This window comes from Vigna radiata, chromosome 11 (genome assembly GCF_000741045.1).
Source record: "Vigna radiata var. radiata cultivar VC1973A chromosome 11, Vradiata_ver6, whole genome shotgun sequence".
In the NCBI taxonomy this organism is placed as follows: domain Eukaryota; kingdom Viridiplantae; phylum Streptophyta; class Magnoliopsida; order Fabales; family Fabaceae; genus Vigna; species Vigna radiata.
In genome coordinates this window covers 10,444,676-10,465,346 of record NC_028361.1, presented here as the reverse complement: position 1 = coordinate 10,465,346, position 20,671 = coordinate 10,444,676, and the positions used below count along the sequence as shown (strand labels likewise).

Sequence of the window (20,671 nt, the reverse complement as noted above, 5' to 3'; positions counted from 1 at the left end):
GATATATGAGAGATATAAGAAATATTTGTTGTTTGGAAGAACTTATTATTTTATTCATGTATTTTCTCTTTCTCTCTCTATAGAGAGAAGAGAGAGATCTCTCTCCATATATATATATAGAGAGAGAGAACAAAATGTAACAAAATATCAAATATTTATAATAGGTCAATCTTGATTTCCTAAATCTAAATAATTACTAGTTTTAAAACTAAAAGATATTTTTAAAACTAGAATATTTCCTAAAAACTAATTTAAATAATAAATATATTAAGTAAATATTCTCAACGATACCTTTCACTTTGTAGGAAAAGGAAGCTTAGTTGAATGAATTTGTAGGAAAAGGAAGCCTAGTTGAATGAATACGGATTTCTCGTCTCCATATAAATGGATTGTTACATACTAATATGGGGATGAGATGTGGCGTAAGTTACACCACAATTTAAAGTACCATTGATACTCTGTTCTTTGTTTTTAATCTGTACTGACTGCATACCTATATTTTTTCTTCAAAACGGTCTACTGAGTTTGACATTTTACATATACACAGTGAGGAATTTTAATATTGCCCCTAATAGATTTTTCGCTCATTTCCAACAGCATTCCTTTTATGCCTTTGGGTAAGTTCTGAATTTCTCACTGCCCAATCTCTTCCCTTCCATCTTTTCTTTTGCTTGTTCTCATTCTATCTCGAATTTTAGTGTTCTTAAGGGGCATAATTTACAACTTGGAAGAAACAGTGTGATTTACGATTATGAAGTTGATCACGCAAAAGCCTAAGTGATTAGTTGTTCAATATGATTTTGTTGGTCATTTTTCCTTGGAGGGAAAAATTATTATCACTTTACTGTAACGGTGGAACTCAAGCTTGCATTTTAATCAGAAAACAATTTCTTATGCTAACTTTTAGTATTGCTTCTGCATAGTATGGCAATTATGCTGTCACTACAATCTCATACCATTTCTTTGGTATCGTCATCAACACGTTATTTATTAATTAGGGGCATCCCAGGTGGGGGGGAAAGGGGAGGAAGAAGAGTGTCCGAACTGAAATGAAAATTTTCCCTCTTTCCTCTGAAACGGAAATGAAAATAACCTTGATTGAATCAGGCGACCCTGATAATCTCTTTTGCTCTACATTATCTCGTTCAATCCAGCATCATTTGGTCTCTATGTACATTTTGAATGTATCTACTCAAGCCTATTATAAATGAAAAATTTGTTCCTGCAATCGTTTTCTATGACTTTTTTTTACGATTGGGAGAAAGATAAGGAAATAGGGTAAGATAAAGACATTAATGTAGAGAATATCGGAAAAAAAATTAAGTTGTGGAAAAATGTTAATAGAATATATTGTAAGGATCTAATAACACGTTAAAAACTATGCTTTGTAACAGTCAATCATTTGTTCAATAATACCCATCAAAGAATAGGTGTTTCAGAGGGACGTTATCAACTCAGAATGAGGATGGTTGGTTTCCGAGGAAATTGTTTTCTTGTAGTAAAGTTGCTTCGCAAAATACAATAAAACCTATCTTCTCCCTCCGTGTCGTTTGAGAGTTTGGACAGTCCAAAACTTGAAATATTCATTAAGGTTTGAGTTTTATGAATGCTTCCTAAGAAACAACACGTCACTTGTCTTTATGGTCAACACATTCCTCGTCCATAAACCGTTGATCTAGGAAGACAGACGCGATGATTGATTATCAGTAGTACTTCAATCGTGATTCCACAATAATAAGAACATAGAAGTTGCCAACATTTATGTTGTTGACATATTTCTACCCTGAGAAAAAGAGATAAAAGGACCCCTTAATAATTGCTTGGCTGAAATTAGTATATTCCTTACAGATTTAGGTGTTCCTCCTGCTTTATGCAACCAGTCCAAGTCCATCAATAAAAGATTTAGCTTTGTTCAATGCACAGTTCTTTTGTTTTAAGATTAAATCACAATCAATTTAGTTTACGCAATTTTTTATCAGTCAAGTTTGGACTTGGCAAATGATACGGCCGTTTGCATGACTCCCACTTTATTCTTTTCACTCATAAAAGTGAGGCTGAGCAAGAGCTTAGTCTGAAGATGCATAGAGTGGATGAAAGTACCATCACAAAAACTAACATTTTCTCCTTTACCATATGAAATGTATAATTACTAAAGCAGTTATGAAAAACGAATCAAAAGAATTCCATTTTCAATCATTTACTATCTCGGCTGAGGATGGGACAAGGCTTGGGTTGTGATGGTTGATTCTGCTGTTGATGAAGTTGAGGGCAGCACCCTTTTCTCTATGACAATAGAGTAGCGGTTGGATCCTCCAAGGCTGTCAATGGACTTCATGTATTCTGATGCATTGTTTTCTATGATGAGCGCATCCTCTAACTCACGGACAATGGCCACCATGCTTGGTCTATATTCTGAGAAGGGTTCAAGACATTGCAGTGCTACTTCCACCACTCTCCACATTGCCTCTGCATGGTATCCGCCCTTGATGCCAGGATCCATAATTTCTTCCATCTTTGATGCTCGTATATATGGCTTAGCCTGCAATGCATGCAAAGTTATTTCTTCGTGACGTGAACAAAATGTGATTTAGTACAATCCAGTAAAACAAAACATTTAGGACATGGAGCATACCCATTCAACCAAGCTCCACTCATTCCGTGGTCTCTTTATGTCAAGAGGTTCCCTCCCAGTCAGAATTTCAAGTAAAACCACACCATAGCTGAAGACATCACTCTTCTCAGATAATTGTTGAGTTTTGTAGTATCTGCAATGCATGGGGATAAAATTCTGATATTGTCAAAGTTGTTTAGATCGTAGTTGCATTTTGCAACAAAGAAAAAGTAGAGTTGAAGTGACAGATTCTTCTTTGTCTCGTTTGAAATCGCATAGATTATCATTTGTAATTTGTCTTATATATGGAACAGTCTAGTTTCTATACGTTTATGAATGAATATACACTTCATATAGGAAATTCTATTCAGAAACATTTCTTCAAGCTGTCTGTAGTTGACAGGGTTTCCATGACACACAACTCAATTGGTACATGATAGTAGGGTGAGCCTTTTTTTTCCGATATTATTTGTGTTTAAGGGCCTTTCATTTTTGAGATGATTCCTAGAATCCTTCATGTGGGTAGTGTTAATAAATCTTTTTCTCAAAGTGATGGAGTAAAGCGGTATTAGAAGTTGTGGTTAAGACATGATCGAAAATGTCCACTTACTCAGGATCCAGGTACCCTGCAGTTCCTCTGACTTCAAGAGAAACGTTACTGTCTCCTTCCTGAGGAGCATATTTTGAGAAACCAAAATCGGCAACCTTAGCGCACATGCTATGATCTAGAAGTATATTGCTTGATTTCACATCCCTGTGTATTACTGAACGTCCTGGAAATGTGTGAAGATATGCCAAACCTGCTTGCTAAAAAAATTGTTAGCATTCAACATGACATTGATGAAAATGAAAATTGTAACGAAGAGAGTTAAGTCTAAGGATGCATCATGCCATGTTTCTCTATATATCAACGTAGATTTATGATGAACCAATTAAAGCATTGTCAGATATTACTTGGTGAATGTTGTCTTTCTATCTCTCTCTTCTACGGTATTGCAACTATGAAGAAAAACTATCAATGATGTGGTTTCTGCCCCTTCCAGTAAATCTCACCATGCTCCTTTGTCTAAGATACTAAGGAAAAAGTTTCACGAACACCTCCTAATCTTCCTGCCCCTATTTAAAACCTAATAAATTATTTTATGCAATGATAGTCTGACTAAACTTTATCTTTTTTTTTTCTTAAATCTTACCATCAAGAATTCATGAGCTTGCTCCTCTTCCAATTTAAATCACTATTTTTTAGATTTAATGTTTGAAAAGATTATTGTCAACACTCAACATTGTCAATAACAAAAACAAAATTTAAAACAAAAATTGAAAAATTGTTTGAAGAAAATTGAACACATGTAGAGTGTGTCCAAAGTGTTGCCATTGGGTATGGAAAATACTATTATGAAATGTATCTTTGTCGGATTCTTCTGGTATTCCCCCTCAAATACCTTCATCACTTTTCATATGATTCCTGGAGTTCTTTTATTCCATAGAATCAATATGAATCATTTTAGTTTATTTTCCTTCCTAATTTGATTTAAGCTCATGTGTTGATTAGGTATATTTGCTGCATCTTAGGAAAAGTAAAACATATATTACTTGCCTCGAGCTGCACCAAGAGCAATAGAGAGTCTAGTTGGCCAGTCTAATATTTTTCTCTTTGCGGGTTCCCCTGTTATAAAATTGAATTTTAGAATTAATGGGTACCAAAACAAATGAGCTGAAAGGATTTTGGTATGTTTACCATAGAGTCTGTCTTGCAAAGAACCATTTGACATGAAAGGATACACAAGAATTTGTTGATCATTTTCATTACAGTAACCAAGAAGAGGCACTAGGTTTTCATGCTGTATTGCTGAAAGAAGGTTTAGCTGCAAGAAACATCACAGACTGGTCAGTGGGTGGAAAAGTAGGCCATTGTTAAAATTCAAACAAAGAGGGTTTGGGGAATGTAAGAGCCAGGGATGTAGTGAAAAAAAGGGGAGTATCTTATATTCTCTTTAGCATTTGCCAGGATGCAAACATCAGCTTTTGAATTACTCTTGCAGCCAAAAAATGTTAATTAGAAAAGTTTCCTGGGTACTTTGTTAGTATAATAAACTGAATAATGCCTATTGTACCTCATTATCAAATTCTCGAGTTCCCTGAGTTGATGTGGCTGAACGGACTTTCACTGCCACTTCTTGACCGTCATTTAGAGTGCCCCGGTAAACAGAACCAAATCCTCCTTCTCCTATCAAAGTTTTGTACCTTTCTGTGGCAACCTCTATATCTTCCAAAGTGAATGTTTGAATTGATACAGACTTTATTAAGAAATCATCTTTGCTTGGCAAAGAGAATATTACATCTGCATGTTTTTTGTAGAAAATCATGTCATATACTCAGTGTAAATTGAACAAAACTAATCAGCATCCCTATCACGCAGAAGAAAAAACACATTGATAGCAGTGTGATCATTGAAGTTCTCATGCTAAGTGCACAGGTATGGATTTCAAACTTGTAACAGTAATTTATGTTGAAAGTTGCACGAGATATGTTAGTTTTCTAATATTTTTTCCTCCTTGTTACTTTCATCACTATACACAACATTATGTGCTGAGTTCCTAGCTGAAATGGCAGCTTAACCCTAAATTTGTTTTAGAAACAATATAAGAAAGTGGAATTAATCTTGGAGACAGGGGCCGTTGAGATCAATAGAAGGATAATGCAATTAAAGATGTATGGCTCTTTAAACCTTTCTTCAGAACAGCAGAATCTCATTCATATTTATCTTGTTTTTTTGAAGAAGTTTAAACTAATTCTTTTTGTATGTAAAACCATGTACGTAATAAAGGTGATAATCTTTCAGGACCATTGATCTCACGATCTGGGATTGTATTTAAAGAGGAAAGTGAATATATCTTCTAATCTTAAAAGTAAATGTAATGTTTTAGAATGCTGAGAGACATAGGATAAAAAAAGGAAAAAGGATTAGAGAATACAAAATGCCTACTTGTTTCCATTAAGTAGTTCTTTCCACCAAATCCTTCCCATGGAATCAACTTTTGTCTATAGCGGCAAACAAAAATGATTCCAACTGCCAATGTTATCAGAAGTGATCCACATGTGATAGCACCAATGACAAATACTTGTCCAAATCTAGGTTCTTTTGCTTTGCATCTTCCGTCACTGAAATATTAATGCCAAAAAAATCAAATTATACTTTACTTAAAGCGTCTGTTTTTTCGTTTCAAAGAGTGCATCATACTCTGTATTGATCAGGGAACCATTCAAATTAGCTGGAGTGTCTTCAGTCATGCGTTTGTTGCAGCCATAATACCTAGGAGTGAATAGAGTACAAGCAAAATTTGTAGAAAGTATATTAAAAAACTAAATAATCAAAAGTGACTTCTTGGTACGGATGAAATAGAATGTCAACTCAAATACTTACAAAGACTTCAAGTATGGCAGTGAGACAATTGATTCTGGAAGTGACCCCATAAGATCATTGTAGCTTAGATCTCTGCTCGGAAATATAAATCAATCAACATATGAACAACTTTCAGTGGTAGGTAATTTTCTTGATGACACTAGTAGGAATATTCTCTATGATCTGAATCTAAGTGCAGGAAGGAACAAACAAGATCATTATGTAACATAATAATGTCAAAGCACGTCTTTCCAAATATTATCCATACAGAGATGACATACAGAGGCATATCTGCACCTACTAAAGTGTCACAGAGAAATAAGGGTTAGGATGCTCACGAATGTTATAGATACTGCTTAATTTGATATTTTCTATCTCTTATGTGACTGACCTAATTCCTAGAGTTATGCATAGGATGTTAGAGCATGTACAGAGACATCAAATCAGAAGGATTTATTTCAATAGAGTGCTAACCCTAATGCAATTATGTGTTGTCCATATGTGTATAGGATACTGAATCCATGTAATACTACACGGTTATGCTTCCTCGCTGCTTCAAGAAGGAGAACGAAGGCTAGGAACTAAACTTGTTTATTAAATCATGCAATTTTTGCCACCCATTTAAATCAAATTTCAGGTAAATGCATGTTGAGTCGTGTAAAAGTGAACCTAACTAGCAATTCGTTCAGTAATTATGTGTTTTGGTTCTATTTTCATGATAACACTAACAAGTATAATAGAAGTACTATAATTTACATCTAGCATAGCTATACATTAGAAGGGATCATTACATTGATATCAACAAGGAGGATGGTGGAAACGAGGGAATATAACCATTGAAATTGTTGTGGCTCAGGTTCCTGCACATGACCAAATAGTTACATCCATGCATATAACAGAGTCCCAGGTTATCCTCCAAAAATAGATGCAGAAACAATTGAAAGAGAGTTTTGAAGGCAATACAGTATTTTTAAGTTGGTCATCCCAGTAACAGTAGAAGGAATTGGTCCTTTGAAATTACTTGAGGAAAGATCCCTGGAAATAGAGAAAAAATGTAGATAACAATAAATTGATTATGAAAAGGGGAATAAGCGCGTAAAAAAACACTTCATTTATCTAAACAAGAACCTACTTAGCTAGAGATATGGATTGGTTGGCAATTGCATGTATCAAAGCATTAAAACCATTGTCTATATAATGGTCTTTGACTAGGTATTCCTATAGACATAGTTGTGAGATTGAGTGGATGTTTAGTAAAGTATGCATGGAGTAAAAATACATCTTCTCTTATTTTTTTCAAAAACTCAGCTGTGAAAGTTTTTGAATCTCGTAAGAATTCAAATCACTGACTCTGGATTAAATTCACCAGGGTTGCATTTCATTTCCACTATGATCATCTAGTCTTGGGTTACTAAATCCATAATCCGAGTTGATATACATGTGGCAGTGTTTTAACTAGAACTGGAGGACTTACAGCTTGGTGATAACAGACGAGCCATTTGAACCATCACACTCTATTCCGTGCCAGGGGAAAATACAAGGGTCTCCGGTCCAACTCTCTAGCACTTTAGTGTTTTGGTTTTGCAACAACAGTTCTTCTCTAATCTTCTGAATCACTTCCACTAAAGTAAAAATAAGAGAGAAAGAGATTGAAGACTGGTTACAAATTAAAATACATCCATAAACCATCTTAATTATAGAAATGAATAAGAAAATGGAATGTAAAAAGCTAAGAGTCTATTTGGACAACCTTCTCCATAAGGTTTTCTAAAAGAGAAAAACAAGAAAAAATTTATGAACTACTCAAAATTAGCTCACCACAAATTAAAAAATAAAAATCTAGAGAAGCTATGCGTGAAAGTTTCTACAAAGTTTATTTGTAAAATAATTTTAACTTGTGAAGAAGCTGATGTTTTTTTTTTTTTCTCATTAGCTCTTTCTTGTAGAAATTCTTAGAGAGAAGTTTATCCAAATAGGTCCCAAGTGCAATAACCCCACCCAAAAAAGGAGGAATGCAACACAGACACACTACCATCTTTTTGGTTGGTCTCTTCGATCCATGATCGCATTTGCAGGATCTCATAAGCATTCAAAAGGGGTCCAAACTCAGCACCAGATGTCTTGACCAAGGTTAAATTAAGTAAACCGTTTGCTGAAACATTCAAGACAGTGTATGTATAGTTGGACCCTCTCGCCAATATGTCAAAATTTTCCCTTTGAATCTTGCTATTAACATAGATGTCAAACACCCTTTTCCCTTCTTTGACAGTGCTATTTAATTCAAGGAAGTAGAGAAATACACGATATTCATAATCCTCAGTGTCAAGGCTGCTGTGGATCTCCAATCTCTCAGGGTGGGTAAGAGCTGTCTGTAGGACTCGTAGAGGTGGTGTCATGTTGGATTTGAGCTCAAAATTTTTAACATTGTAAGACAACGGGAGAGCAGATGATGGACTTGAAGTTGCTTTCCACATTCTATCACTTGGGTCATCTGGGAACCTATAATTTGGTAAATAGCCATATTATAAGACCTTCCATCCATGGTCCATGGTACCAAGAAGCAAAACAAAACTATAAACCAAACACTAAACACAAATCACTTCAATAAACTAAGGATAAATCCCATTGACACCCTTTTTTCAATTTGCACCACTTATGGTATATAAGTTATGACAGTAATTCATGTGAGTCACATTATAATGGATTAAGTGATAATAGGTTTTTGGCTTCTCGTTTTATTGTTATTTTCATTACGATGCATCTTATTGCATCATAAAGAAAAGAAGCTGTACATAAAGGTTTCTTACACTTCTGTCTATTAGGTGAACATAGGTTATCTCATGCATCTATAGGTATATGATCCTTGCACATGGAGCTCAACTTCATTCTGTCTAAAGCATTAGCAAGAAAAAAATGCAAAATTGCTATTATTTATCCCATAAACACGTTAATTGAATATTTAACATCCATTCCCTATATTGTGAACATAATGCTTTCATAAAAACCATAAAGTGATAATTCCAAAGCCTTGTAGATTTCTATGAGATACACTTTGATAAATGGTGAAGTTTACCTCAAACTAAAGTATATGACATACCTGATTTCATCTTTTGTGTCCCAGAGACTATTTCTGCTTATCAATTTTAAAACGCTGGCAGGCAAATCATGTAGGTAATCTTCTGGCAATGGCCTTAATTCCAGCTGAGAAATAAACGGATCCACCTCCCCCTTCACTAAGCAGAAGTCAATGTAGTCTTTGGTAGCCCTAAAAACTCCCTCAATCTCAATTTCCAAGTCCTGTGGCGTGGATGGTCTCACTGCACCTAATTGTGTTGCCCCAATTGAAACATTAAATGAAGAATTTATACTGTCAAATGGAAATGTGCCCCTTATCAGATATACTTTATTCTTAATTGTTGGTAAATTGTAACATCTCTTTCCTTCATCTATAGAAAACAGTCGAACTTTTTCATTCAAACCAATTTCATGTCTTCTGCAGCTTCCTCTGTTAGGGAACCATGTGTAATCTGTTGTGTAATTTAAGGTGGTCTGGGGATCTGTGTAATTTGAATCAGCACAACATGCTATGTTTTCAAACCCTACAAAAAATGTCACGGATTAGACTTATTTTGTACTAAAAGGGATTTTGCCCTAAATATATTTGAGCAACATAAATAAAAGAAAGTGTAAAATGATTTTAAGATTCTGTGGGTGGAAACTGGAAAGCATAAAACTATCAGTTCTGTTTCTTTATCCTCACAAATTTTGTTTGTTTTTTCTCGTTTTAACCTTGATCATCAGTTGACCTTTCGTTTATATTAAATTTTTTGCTATCATCATTGGAAAATATACCAGGTAATAGACATCATGATCTAAAAGAATTATAATCTTAACCTACTAACCTTCAGTTGCAGAGCCAGAAACTGATATGATAAATATATGCAGACAAAAAGCACATGCCACAACCAGTTTCAATACCCAAATTTCTGGTAACTCCATCATAATCTGGAATAGGGGTTACCCCATTGGTTTGCAAACTTGAATCATGCCAACTAACACTTCATCTTCCACCTAGTACCATAAATTTTCTTCTGAATTCCATTTCTTTCTCTGCCTTGATCACCAAAACTCTTGAGTTTTCCTATATCTCAGATTAGGGGAGAAATGAAAGAAAGCTTGCCTAATCCCATAATTCTGAGAACTTGTCTCTTGTGAAAGATTTTGAAGCCATTTAGCACAAGTACTGAATTGGATGGAGGATTAGAAGAACAAATATCCTTGAGAAATAGGGGTTTGACTTCAAGCCTGGAAACTGCAGGAGGTAGTAGATAGGAAAGAGATGGAAGACGAGTAAGGAGATTGAATTAGTATAGATCCATTGTTAAATATTTCTTTTATAGTTTTATATGTTCTTGATGTTAAACATTATTTTTCATGGAGTGGTGGTGGTGGTTGCTTGATTTTGTGTATTTAATATTGATATGGTTTAAAATAATTGGACAGACCACTCCTTCGTCTTCTTCTGCCTTCGTTCTTCTCATTTGAAACCATGGATGTTACATGATCAAAATAAGAGTGGTATCTTGGAACAAATTTGAACTTTTCTGGAATACATACGTAGCAATTGTTAGTGACGTTTCGTTGAATATATTTATTATATATTGCATACTTAGCTTTCCACTAATGTTGACCTATGCATTTTTATACTAATGGTTATGAGCATTATTGTTAGAGTCTCATGTTTCTGATTACGCTTTAGGTAGGTAATGAAGTTATAGGGGAAAAGAATTCAAATAAAAAATTACTAAAGGTAGGAATTGTGAAGAGTTTCAAAGATGAGACTGTTCATTCTCATGCCTAGCACTATCAACACACCAATTATTCCCTTTCATGTTTTCTATAATATTTTGCTTATAGATAAACATTTGAAACCAAGTATCAAGAGGAAGTGGCTCAAGGAAACCCCAAAAGAGCAGGTAACCCCTTGACATCCTTGTAGTACTAGCCTAACTTTTAAGCGTGATCAGACTAAAAATTTACTTTGCAAATTAAATTAACATCAATTTAGCAGAATTTCTGGTCAATATAATTGCTTACCTAATCTCATATATAACTTCTTAGTCATATAAAAAGAAAACTCCAAAGGGCATAGGAAACAGACTTCATACTACATCCTATTTCTTATTCATTATTATAAACATATTTTACACTAATTATTTTGATAGAAACAAAGCGTGCTTAGGATCCAATCCCATTTGTGTTTGAGTTTGTTAGATATATTGCTTAAAAAATTCACATACTGAGTCAAAAGTCAGATGGTCAACATGTGAACATAATATTATCATGATTAAATTTGCTGTAATGTGCACTGATGGAATCAGGTTGTTATGTGTAGGATACCTTAAGGTAAACTAGAATTCAATAATTTATCTATTAGTACTTTTAAGGTTTGTAAGCTTAATAATATTACTGATAGTTGAAGTTATTTCTTACTCTTCTTGATTGCTAGGGAGCTGATGCATCAGTAAATTTCACGTCCTATATGTTCAAAAGGAGCAGAATATATATTCGTTTCTGAACTCTTATGTTTGGGATCCGTTATAAGGTTTTAAAGTAGAACTACATTATGGGTTGTCGTAATGACCAGAAATTTTGCACCCATATGTACAGAAACTAATTAAATCAGCAACCATCATAGTACTAAGATTGGAATTAGTCTCAAATCCAGAGGATAAGGAAAATATCATTGCAAGATAGAAAAAACTTGGGTGAATGTAGAAGGTTCTGTTTTTATTAGAAAGTGGATTTTTAAGTCTAACTCACCTCACAAAATCGGCTTATAAGATGAGGTTTGTATCTCATTTATATATTATAAATTGACTTTATCTCTAGTCGATGTGAGACTTTCAACACATCCCCTTCACGCCAAGGTATAGACATCGGGTGGAATAAACAAGAAATATCCTAGGATAGACTTTTAACCATGGTTTTGATACCATATTAGAAAGTGGGTTTTTAAGCCTAACTCACCCCACAAAACCAGTTTGTAAGGTGATGTTTGCACTTCATTTATATATATATATATATATATATATATATATATATTTTATAAATTGGTTTTATCTCTAGTCGATGTGAGACTTCCAACCGTTTTACTTAGTAAAATATAGAAAAGAATGTTCAAAACAATGTACTCAGGCTGTAAAGGTTGCAGTGGCTATCACGTTGGAGGGGAAATTGACATGTTTAACTGGAAATGATAATTAAGAATTTAGAAATTATAGTTTGTAGTTTATCTAACTAAGCCCTTTTAACTTTTTCTAATTCAAACAGCCATTAGTAGGTAAAATTTGTAATTCAGTTGAGTAAAGGCATAAGAATCCAGATTATAATGAAAGGCATTGTAAATACAGAAAGGACAGATGTTGATATGATTAACATATAACATTATGCTTGGTCAGTCTAAATCCCATAGCACACGTTCAAGCACATCTCGTTAACTAAAAACTTATATTCTGTGTAGAAAGAATATTGTTATTTATAGAATTAGTCCGAGTAACAAGTTGCATAGAAAATTTATATATTGCCGGTAATTTCAAAGCTTGTAAAAGGATTCAAATGGAAGATAGAAGAATTTTATGCAGTCATCATCATATTTTTTGGAATTTTACGTGAACATTAAGTCAATCCAATTCAATTTACTTCAAGTTTGAAATCTTAATCTATTGTGACATACATTAATAAATCATCTTGCCAAACTCAGGTTAAATTAGCCTTTTGGGTATGATTAAAGGTTTTCCACCATTATATATATATATATATATATATATATATATATATATATATATTATATTGTATATTTTGGCCTAAGATTTTAAATATGATTATTCCATCCAAGTTGGCTTGCCTATACCCGACAAAGCGAATTTGATACTTCCAATGGATTTAGTGGCATATTTCTGTATTAAGCTTTGTCTTCTAATATATATATGTCCAAAACCTTTGTTATAAGGCCAAACTTCAACTCTGCATATTATCTATGAGAAACGAAATAAAAAATCATCCAAACAGTTGGCACGACAACTGGTAGAAGACCTTTCATAATCAATCATCAACCAAAATAATAGTAATAAAAAGAAAAATAAAACATTCCATTCATCTTTAATAAGTCAATACTGATTGAAATTATCTACTCAACATTAATCATTTTTATATAGACAATAATATGTTAATACAGATTTTTTTTTTATAATATTTTGATATGATATATATGTTATTTTTTTTATTGAATTTAGAGTATGTCAATACAATAATAAATAAATAACGAATTAGTGAGAAAAATAATATATATATTGTGTTAAAATATTGTAAAAAAATCCGTTACAATATATTTTTTTTTTCTTTTTGTATTTCGGAAAACCAATTTTTTTAAAATTGAAGTAATATTTGCTTTTCCTTCATTTGAATGGATTTGATGCCAAATTCTTATTTCATATAGAAAATGAACTAGAGTAACTATAGTCCCTCTTGCAGTCTCATTATTTTGTACCACACTATCTATCATATGCTTTTTTAATTTTGTAAAAAAAGTAAAATTATTGAATATAGGAAACTTTAAATATAACATAAATATCGAATAGATTAAGATATATGAATATATTTGGTTTGAGAAAAATAGAAAAAAAGTTATAAAATAAAATAAAATAAACTAACATTTCTTATGTTACTCACAGTCACAGGTTTAAACAGCCCAAAAAAGAACACATTTCAATTAACCAAACAATTCCAGGTTCACACATACACATTATATTTATATTTGTATTTTTTTTTCTATCTCTTACAAATTATATTTATATTTGTAATTTTTTTCTATCTCTTTTTTCTATTATATTATACTGGTGTAATGTGTCATTTTTCTTAGGAAAACTTTGTACATTGAATAATACGATTCATTGATTAGATCTAACTTTGATTTCTATTTTAAAATATTTTTTATTTTCTGAAAATCAAGCCTAAGAAAGATTATCAGCATTAGAAAATTAATCGGATGGTCATAAATACATTAGATAATTTTTAACAATTTTTTTAACAACTTTTTTATAATAGAATATGTGTCTATTTTATTAATACGTATCAGATATGCTATAAAAAAAAAAGTTATAATAAAAGAGTTGTTAAAAACATTTTTTTTTCCGGTCTCTTTTTCCACCCCACTGTATATGACATTGACTTAAGAGAAAACAACACTGAAAAAAGGCAGATCATTGGTAAGTTTATGTCTTTCCTTATGCTAACAAGAGTTAAATATCGCTGAGATTTGTTAAAAGGCTTTCTCTAATTCCTTGATTTGCTTTATTGTACGATATATGAAAAGCCCATCAAGCTATATAATTTACAAAGCTTAATGCAAGACAAAATACATTGAAGCAACATATTTAAACATCATAAAACAATGTTTGCAGTGCAAAACAAATCAAACGATTCACTAACTCACACAGTTTCCCTTAGATACAGTTCTCTACGACCTCTGGTTTTTCGATGCAAAACGAAGGACTAGGTAAAATAAAATCCTGTATAGCACAGCCCAACCAAACATTATAAGCACCACTGTCCTCTTCCTACTTCCATCAGTCTTGATATGTAGACTTTCCAAGATCTGAAAACCGGTAATGGGTACTCCATCTATATATCCAAACGTATCGTTGACCTGGTACTGGTTCATCAACAGCCCCTCATAAGGGTATGTCATCGTTGAAATTGTGTTCATCCAACGCCAGTAACGAGGAATGTCATGGCCGCTCAAGAAGTATCCACAGAACAAGAAGAACAAGGCAGTGAAGGCAATAACCATAGCATAACCCAATATGTAGTTTGGCACCACTGAGCTCACAAACACAACGAATGAATTTGTTGACAGAAGAGAAACGAATAGAACAAGCAAGAAGTAAAGAAAAGGGCCTCGGAGTTTTAGGGCAAACCAAACAATGCCTGCATAGGCAGCTGCTTGGAGAAGAATGAATGGCATGTGAGTGATGATGCCTGCAATGGTGTAAGTGGAAGCTCTATAGGCATTGTGAGAAGTTTCCCGTATGAAGATGAACCTTTCCTGGATGAAGGCTGGGACAGCATCGTTGGAAGAGAAGAAGAAGAGGCAGACTGTGAAGATGAAGAAGCTGAGGCGGTTGGTGATTCCTTGCAAATCTTTTCTAGGGTTGTGGAACATGGTGGCCATCATGAAGCCCATGAAGGTGAGAACCATGAGTCTTGAGAGGAAAAGCTCAGGGGTGCGCCTTATGTTTATGAAGTTGCGGCGAATGAGTATCCATATCTCTGTTATGTAAGAATTTTGAAACTTTGGGCCAAGGTGTTCTTTTGTGCCATTTGAGGGAGTGAGGTAGTCATTCTCATTCACTGCGTAGTCACTGCTGTGGGGTGTTGGAGTGGCTTGAAAGATTTCACTCGAGTATGTGTAGTAGCCAGGTGAAGCATTTTTTCTGCGCAGCCAACAACAATATTTATATTGCTATAAAAGGAGTTCTACGTAAACGAATTAGTAATTATGATAGCTATAATTTCAAAATAAAAAAGTTATATAAACCTTGTGTTATTGTGGGGCTTGTGATCATTCTTAAGACGTGCTGGTGTGAACTTGAGAAATGCTGCACTATTCCCAGTGCTCCACGACATGGAAGTGTTGTTATAGGGACTTCTGAGACTGTGATCAAAACCGTCCACTGCCCTTCTACTCGCCTGCGAAAACTCCAAAGATTTCTCCTCAAACCTGTGGCTAAGGTGAGAGAAATTGGCATAAGAGGGTGCAACAGGGGACACTGAGTGGGGCTGGTTGGACAAAGGAGGTGGTTTCACCCCAGTGCGTGCAAATTCTGCAAGTGCTTCAACTCCAACCTCACTCTGATCGTACTCTTGGATCACGTCAATGAGACTTTCAATGGGGTTCTCTCCCTTGGGGACTTTGCGTGGCATGCGTGACAAGTGGAGGGCCACGTCTTGCGGCGACCCTTGGAACATGAGCTGGCCCCGTGCGAGGATGATGAGGTGGTCGAGGAGGAGTTGGATTCTGGACGAGGGCTGGTGGATGGTGAGGATGACGGTGCTGCCGCTGCGTGCGATGTCGTGCACTTTCTCGATCACGCTGTGGGCGCTGGTAGAGTCTAGCCCTGAGGTTGGCTCGTCCAGAAAGAGAAGTGATGGGCCGTGGATGATGTCCACGCCGATTGAGACGCGCCGCCTCTCTCCGCCGGACACTCCTCTTGTCCCTTCATCTCCTATGTAGGTGTTCCGAGATGACTACACCACCACAACAAAGGTAAACGGGTAAAAGATGGGAGCAAGTTTCACTGACATTCGAAGGATGTATAAACAGAGAGAAAATAATAAAGAGAACTTGGAATCAAAGAAACTATATTATCTTTAGGAAGATGCTACAGAAATATTCACATTGGCACAATTAAAAACATGGAATGGATAATTAATAAATACTAAATGCGTGATATATTATAATTTATATATTATAGTGTTGCTGTAATGGATCATTCCCATACTGCTAGCGTTCTAAATGTAATTTGTAGTAAAAGTGTTGGATCTTAGTTATGAGTAATGAAAGTATATTTATGATTGACAGACTAAGGATGATTGTTAAGAAGGCTTTCTATATATTGGATTTGCATATAAAAATTATATTTTAACACTAAATTTTCGTATCATTTTAATACTGTACACGTGTCAAAATATAATTGAACAATTTCAAATAAAAAAAATTGAGAAAAAAACATATTTATTGTAACCATACATAGTGTATGTGATTACAACAATGCTAACAATTTATTTAAGGAAAATGATATTTTAACACCATTTTTTGACACCATTTTAACATTGCACACGTGTCAAAATGTGATTGGACGATTTCAAATTAAAAAGGTTGAGGCAGGAGTATATTTAGAAGAGAAAAACTAAAGTTTGTTTTTTTAATTTGTAATCGTCCAACCACATTTTGACACATGTACAGTATCAAAATGGTGTTAAAATATTATTTTCCTTTATTTAATATAGGTGTTTGCTTATAAAAAGACAAAGTAGAAAGATAACTGGTTATTGGTTTCTTGTTACTCTCATTTCCTTGTAATAAAAGTTTAATTTTAGTCAAAGGTATAGATTGACCTATGAATTTGTACCTTTCAAACCTGAGCTAATATTGCTACAGTTAAACATATGTTATACCTTACTATTATTTTCACAACTAACAAATTTTTATACACAGTATATATTCGGTATTTTATTTTTCAGTCTCTCCTTTCCTTTATAAGTATAAAACTTAACTTTTGTAACTATCAAAATATTTAAGTGGATCGTCAAGTGGTGCATTTAATGTTAAAATAATTTTTTTTTTAAAACTCACTTTTATTTGAAGTATTTTGGTCAATAAAAAAAGTTAATGGTAAAGAAAAAGAGAGATTGAAGGGTAAAATAATAAAAGTATATTTTTGTTGGATATCAAAATAATAACACCCATGCATGATGCATTCCAGGATGAAGTATGGAAAAAGATTTTTTTTTTTCCACCAATAACTATAATTTGACAATCTATCATCAGGTAAAATGATTTTAACAAAAGTAAAATTGTTTTTGTAAAGAAAAATATAAAATAAAGACTAGCGAAAGATATTGTAAAATGGGCCTAAAAAACTTGTAGGCATCAAATAATCATTGTCCAAAAGTATGAAGATTTGAATATTTTAGACACTTTTTTTTTCTCGCAATTTTGACTGAAGTTAATTATTATGAGTTCAGATAGGTATAATCATCCTACGTCTTATTAATCTTTTTACTTAATAATTTAGTTTATGTATTAATTACATATCTTAATTTAATACTTTTATTATTAAAAATAATTGATTATTTAGAAGAAAAAAAAGTTGGTTGTATATACTATATACTATATTCGCTAAAGTGGTGTAAGGAGTGAAAGCCTAAACATTGTTATTTCTATATATACAACAGTTAAGCTTCGGCATTATGTTGATGAGGAGATATAATGAAGAAAGCATATCTTAAAAAGACACATGAAAGTAGTGAATAAACTGGATTTTGTATAAGTAAATTTGAACAAAAAATTATGGATCTAAGTAAAAAATTTTGAAATTATAGATTTAAGTAAGTCATAGGAATCCAAACAACTTTAAATGAAAAAGTCATGTTTCACTTCACCTTGACATATAAGTCAGAGGCAAAATCGTGTATTCTTAAAACGATTTCAGGCTTGTAATCGATTACAGAAGGCTGAATTCGTATATAGGAAATAACAGGCCTTATAATCGATTATCATTTCAAGTTTAGTAATCGATTACTAATTATATATAAATTAACATTTTTATTTTTACATCTAAATGAAAACGGTAATAATTACTAATTATATACAAATTAACATTTCTATTATTACATTTAAATGAAAATTGTCATAATTACTAATTATATACAAATTAACATTTCTATTATTACATTTAAATTGAAATTGTAATAATTACTAATTATATATAAACTAATATTTCTATTATTACATTTAAATTGAAATTGTAATAATTACTGATTATATACCAATTAACATTTTTATTATTACATTTAAATTGAAATTGTAATAAATACTAATTTAAATGGTAACCATTTAAATGGAAAATCTAATAATTACTAATAATTAACAATATATAATTAAACATTTTTTTTTAATTTTACTAAAATAATTATTTTTTAAAATTAAAATAATTATCTTATTAGTTTTATTTTCTAAAGGACAATGTTGAAATTGCATATAGATATGCAAACAACATGTGTTTAATAGGATTTGAACTCATACCTAAGGTTTAGAAGACCTCTGACTTATCTATTAGACAATGAATACTTCTATTTTATATTGGTATTCAAAAATTTAATGTAATTAGTATTGATATTCAAAATCAAAAATAAAAGTCGACAAATCAAAAAGGAAAGAAGATGTTTGAATAAAAATAATTTTCTTCGTGCCTCCTCTGCACGAGTTCAGCCTTCTATAATCGATTACAAAATCTATTAATCGATTATTTAAACCTAAAATCGTTTTAGGGGTGTATGACTTCATCTCTAACTCATATGTGAGGATGAAGTCGTACATGAACATGACTTCTTTCATTTGATGTCGTCTGGACTCCAACAACTTGTTTAGCTTAGCTTTGTAATTTTAAAATATTTTACTTAGATCCGTAATTATTTGTTAAAATTTTATATAGCTACAAAAAGCGAATAAACTAGTATGAGATTTGAATACCGTTAAGCCAAGCTGGTTAATGAGGTTCTCCACTCTGAGTTTCTTATCGGCAAGTGAGAGTGGTCCAAGGCGGAAATCGGCAGCAAACATGAAAGTCTCATAGACAGTTAGCATAGGGAAAAGCCTATCTTCCTGCATGATATATGCAGAAGTTCTTTTGATCAAACTTGCACTCATAGTTGCACCATCCAAGGAGACCTTCCCTTTAAGGCTTCCACTAGCAATTCTCCCAGCAAGACCATCCAAAAGAGTGGACTTTCCTGCACCACTGGGGCCCATCACTGCAGTGATACACCCCTTTGGAGCATAACTAGTTATATCATGCAGCAAATCCACCTCTTCATTCGACCACTTCCCCTCCACCTTTGCCTTTTTTGTCACTGTGTAAGTCAGGCACTCAAACACAAGACCCCCGCTGAAGCTCACGGGTGGTTTCCTTATGTCGATCACTGTTTCAACACGACGGCGGCCATTGGCTTCAGCCATAGTTGAGGGAAGCTTATTTCAATGTTTGCGAAAATGATGAGGGTAGACCCTGAAACTGAAAGGGTGGAGGGTTAAGGATGTATTAAAAGAGAGGATGTGAGAAAAGGACTTTGTGCAGCCGGTGAAAGATGGTGCTTCCAAAGCTATTCACTGTCTTCGTTGAAGAATCCATTTCAGGTTGTTTCCATCGAAAAGCTGAAAGTGGCTTCTCGTTTTCTTCATCGCTTCGTTCATTATATTCTCAAACATTAAGCATGCATGTTTCTACCATTTTTCATATAATATTCAGTAAAGAAAGCCTGGCAATGAACCATACCTTTTTGGACTTATATATACATTTCATTATTGTATTTATGTGTAATGCTAACGGACTTACCGATTACAACTATATTAGAAAAACAATCTAATTCTCTTTTAGGCAAATATTAGAAATTAAATGTAATAAGATTTATTAGAAAATGATATTATAACACCGTCCTTTTCAACAATGGATATTGAAACGTACGTTTTGCTTCGGTATTCGGCTTAAGATCCTTATCCCTCTAACTCCTTTCAAAAGTACTAGTTACTACCATTAGCTATTAAACAAAGTGTGATTTTCTTATCTGGAATCTCTTTTCTTTCCGAATCAAGCTATATATCAATTGGTCATGATCTCCAAGTTTTCTTCTATTAAATAATTGTTTTAAATTTGACTAACTTCAAGGTTTTTTTTTTTGTGTTTATGAAACACGTGAAAAACCAATTGACCTCTATGTTATAAGGTAAATAAGTCATCTCATTACTAATTAGTTAACCAGAAGATATTTCAAAATATATATATATGGGGTTTGTTAACACGCGTACGCCTGTTTTT

The 20,671-nt window shown here is 33.2% G+C and overlaps 2 protein-coding genes across 2 annotated transcripts; both read right to left on the bottom strand.

The window, feature by feature from the left end:
* Window positions 1–1,968: 1,968 nt before the first annotated feature.
* On the bottom strand, window positions 1,969–10,160 carry LOC106777694 (nodulation receptor kinase). Its single transcript, XM_014665403.2, has 15 exons — window positions 9,917–10,160; window positions 9,112–9,613; window positions 8,047–8,513; window positions 7,489–7,636; window positions 6,978–7,049; window positions 6,806–6,874; window positions 6,036–6,107; window positions 5,853–5,924; window positions 5,598–5,773; window positions 4,726–4,952; window positions 4,350–4,476; window positions 4,209–4,277; window positions 3,222–3,411; window positions 2,633–2,765; window positions 1,969–2,539 (listed from the first exon to the last, which is right to left on the bottom strand). The coding sequence occupies exons 1-15, from the start codon at window positions 10,014–10,016 to the stop codon at window positions 2,201–2,203; spliced, it is 2,763 nt and encodes a 920-aa protein (XP_014520889.1). The 5' UTR covers window positions 10,017–10,160; the 3' UTR covers window positions 1,969–2,200.
* A 4,359-nt stretch (window positions 10,161–14,519) lies between these two features.
* Window positions 14,520–19,815, bottom strand: LOC106776754 (ABC transporter G family member 6-like). Its single transcript, XM_014664224.2, has 3 exons — window positions 19,330–19,815; window positions 15,613–16,322; window positions 14,520–15,508 (listed from the first exon to the last, which is right to left on the bottom strand). Exons 1-3 carry the CDS (start codon window positions 19,813–19,815, stop codon window positions 14,533–14,535), a joined length of 2,172 nt encoding a protein of 723 aa, XP_014519710.1. The 3' UTR covers window positions 14,520–14,532.
* Between the last annotated feature and the right edge of the window lie 856 nt (window positions 19,816–20,671).

Coding starts and splice junctions, on each gene's coding strand:
- LOC106777694 (XM_014665403.2), bottom strand. CDS start 10,016: ATGATGGAGTTACCAGAAATTTGGGTATTGAAACTGGTTGTGGCATGT. Junction 9,614..9,916: donor TTCTGGCTCTGCAACTGAAG/GTTAGTAGGTTA, acceptor CATTTTTTGTAG/GGTTTGAAAACATAGCATGT. Junction 3,412..4,208: donor TGCTCTTGGTGCAGCTCGAG/GCAAGTAATATA, acceptor TTTAGCAAGCAG/GTTTGGCATATCTTCACACA.
- LOC106776754 (XM_014664224.2), bottom strand. CDS start 19,815: ATGGCTGAAGCCAATGGCCGCCGTCGTGTTGAAACAGTGATCGACATA. Junction 16,323..19,329: donor TTAACCAGCTTGGCTTAACG/GTATTCAAATCT, acceptor GTGGTGGTGTAG/TCATCTCGGAACACCTACAT. Junction 15,509..15,612: donor AAGCCCCACAATAACACAAG/GTTTATATAACT, acceptor TTGGCTGCGCAG/AAAAAATGCTTCACCTGGCT.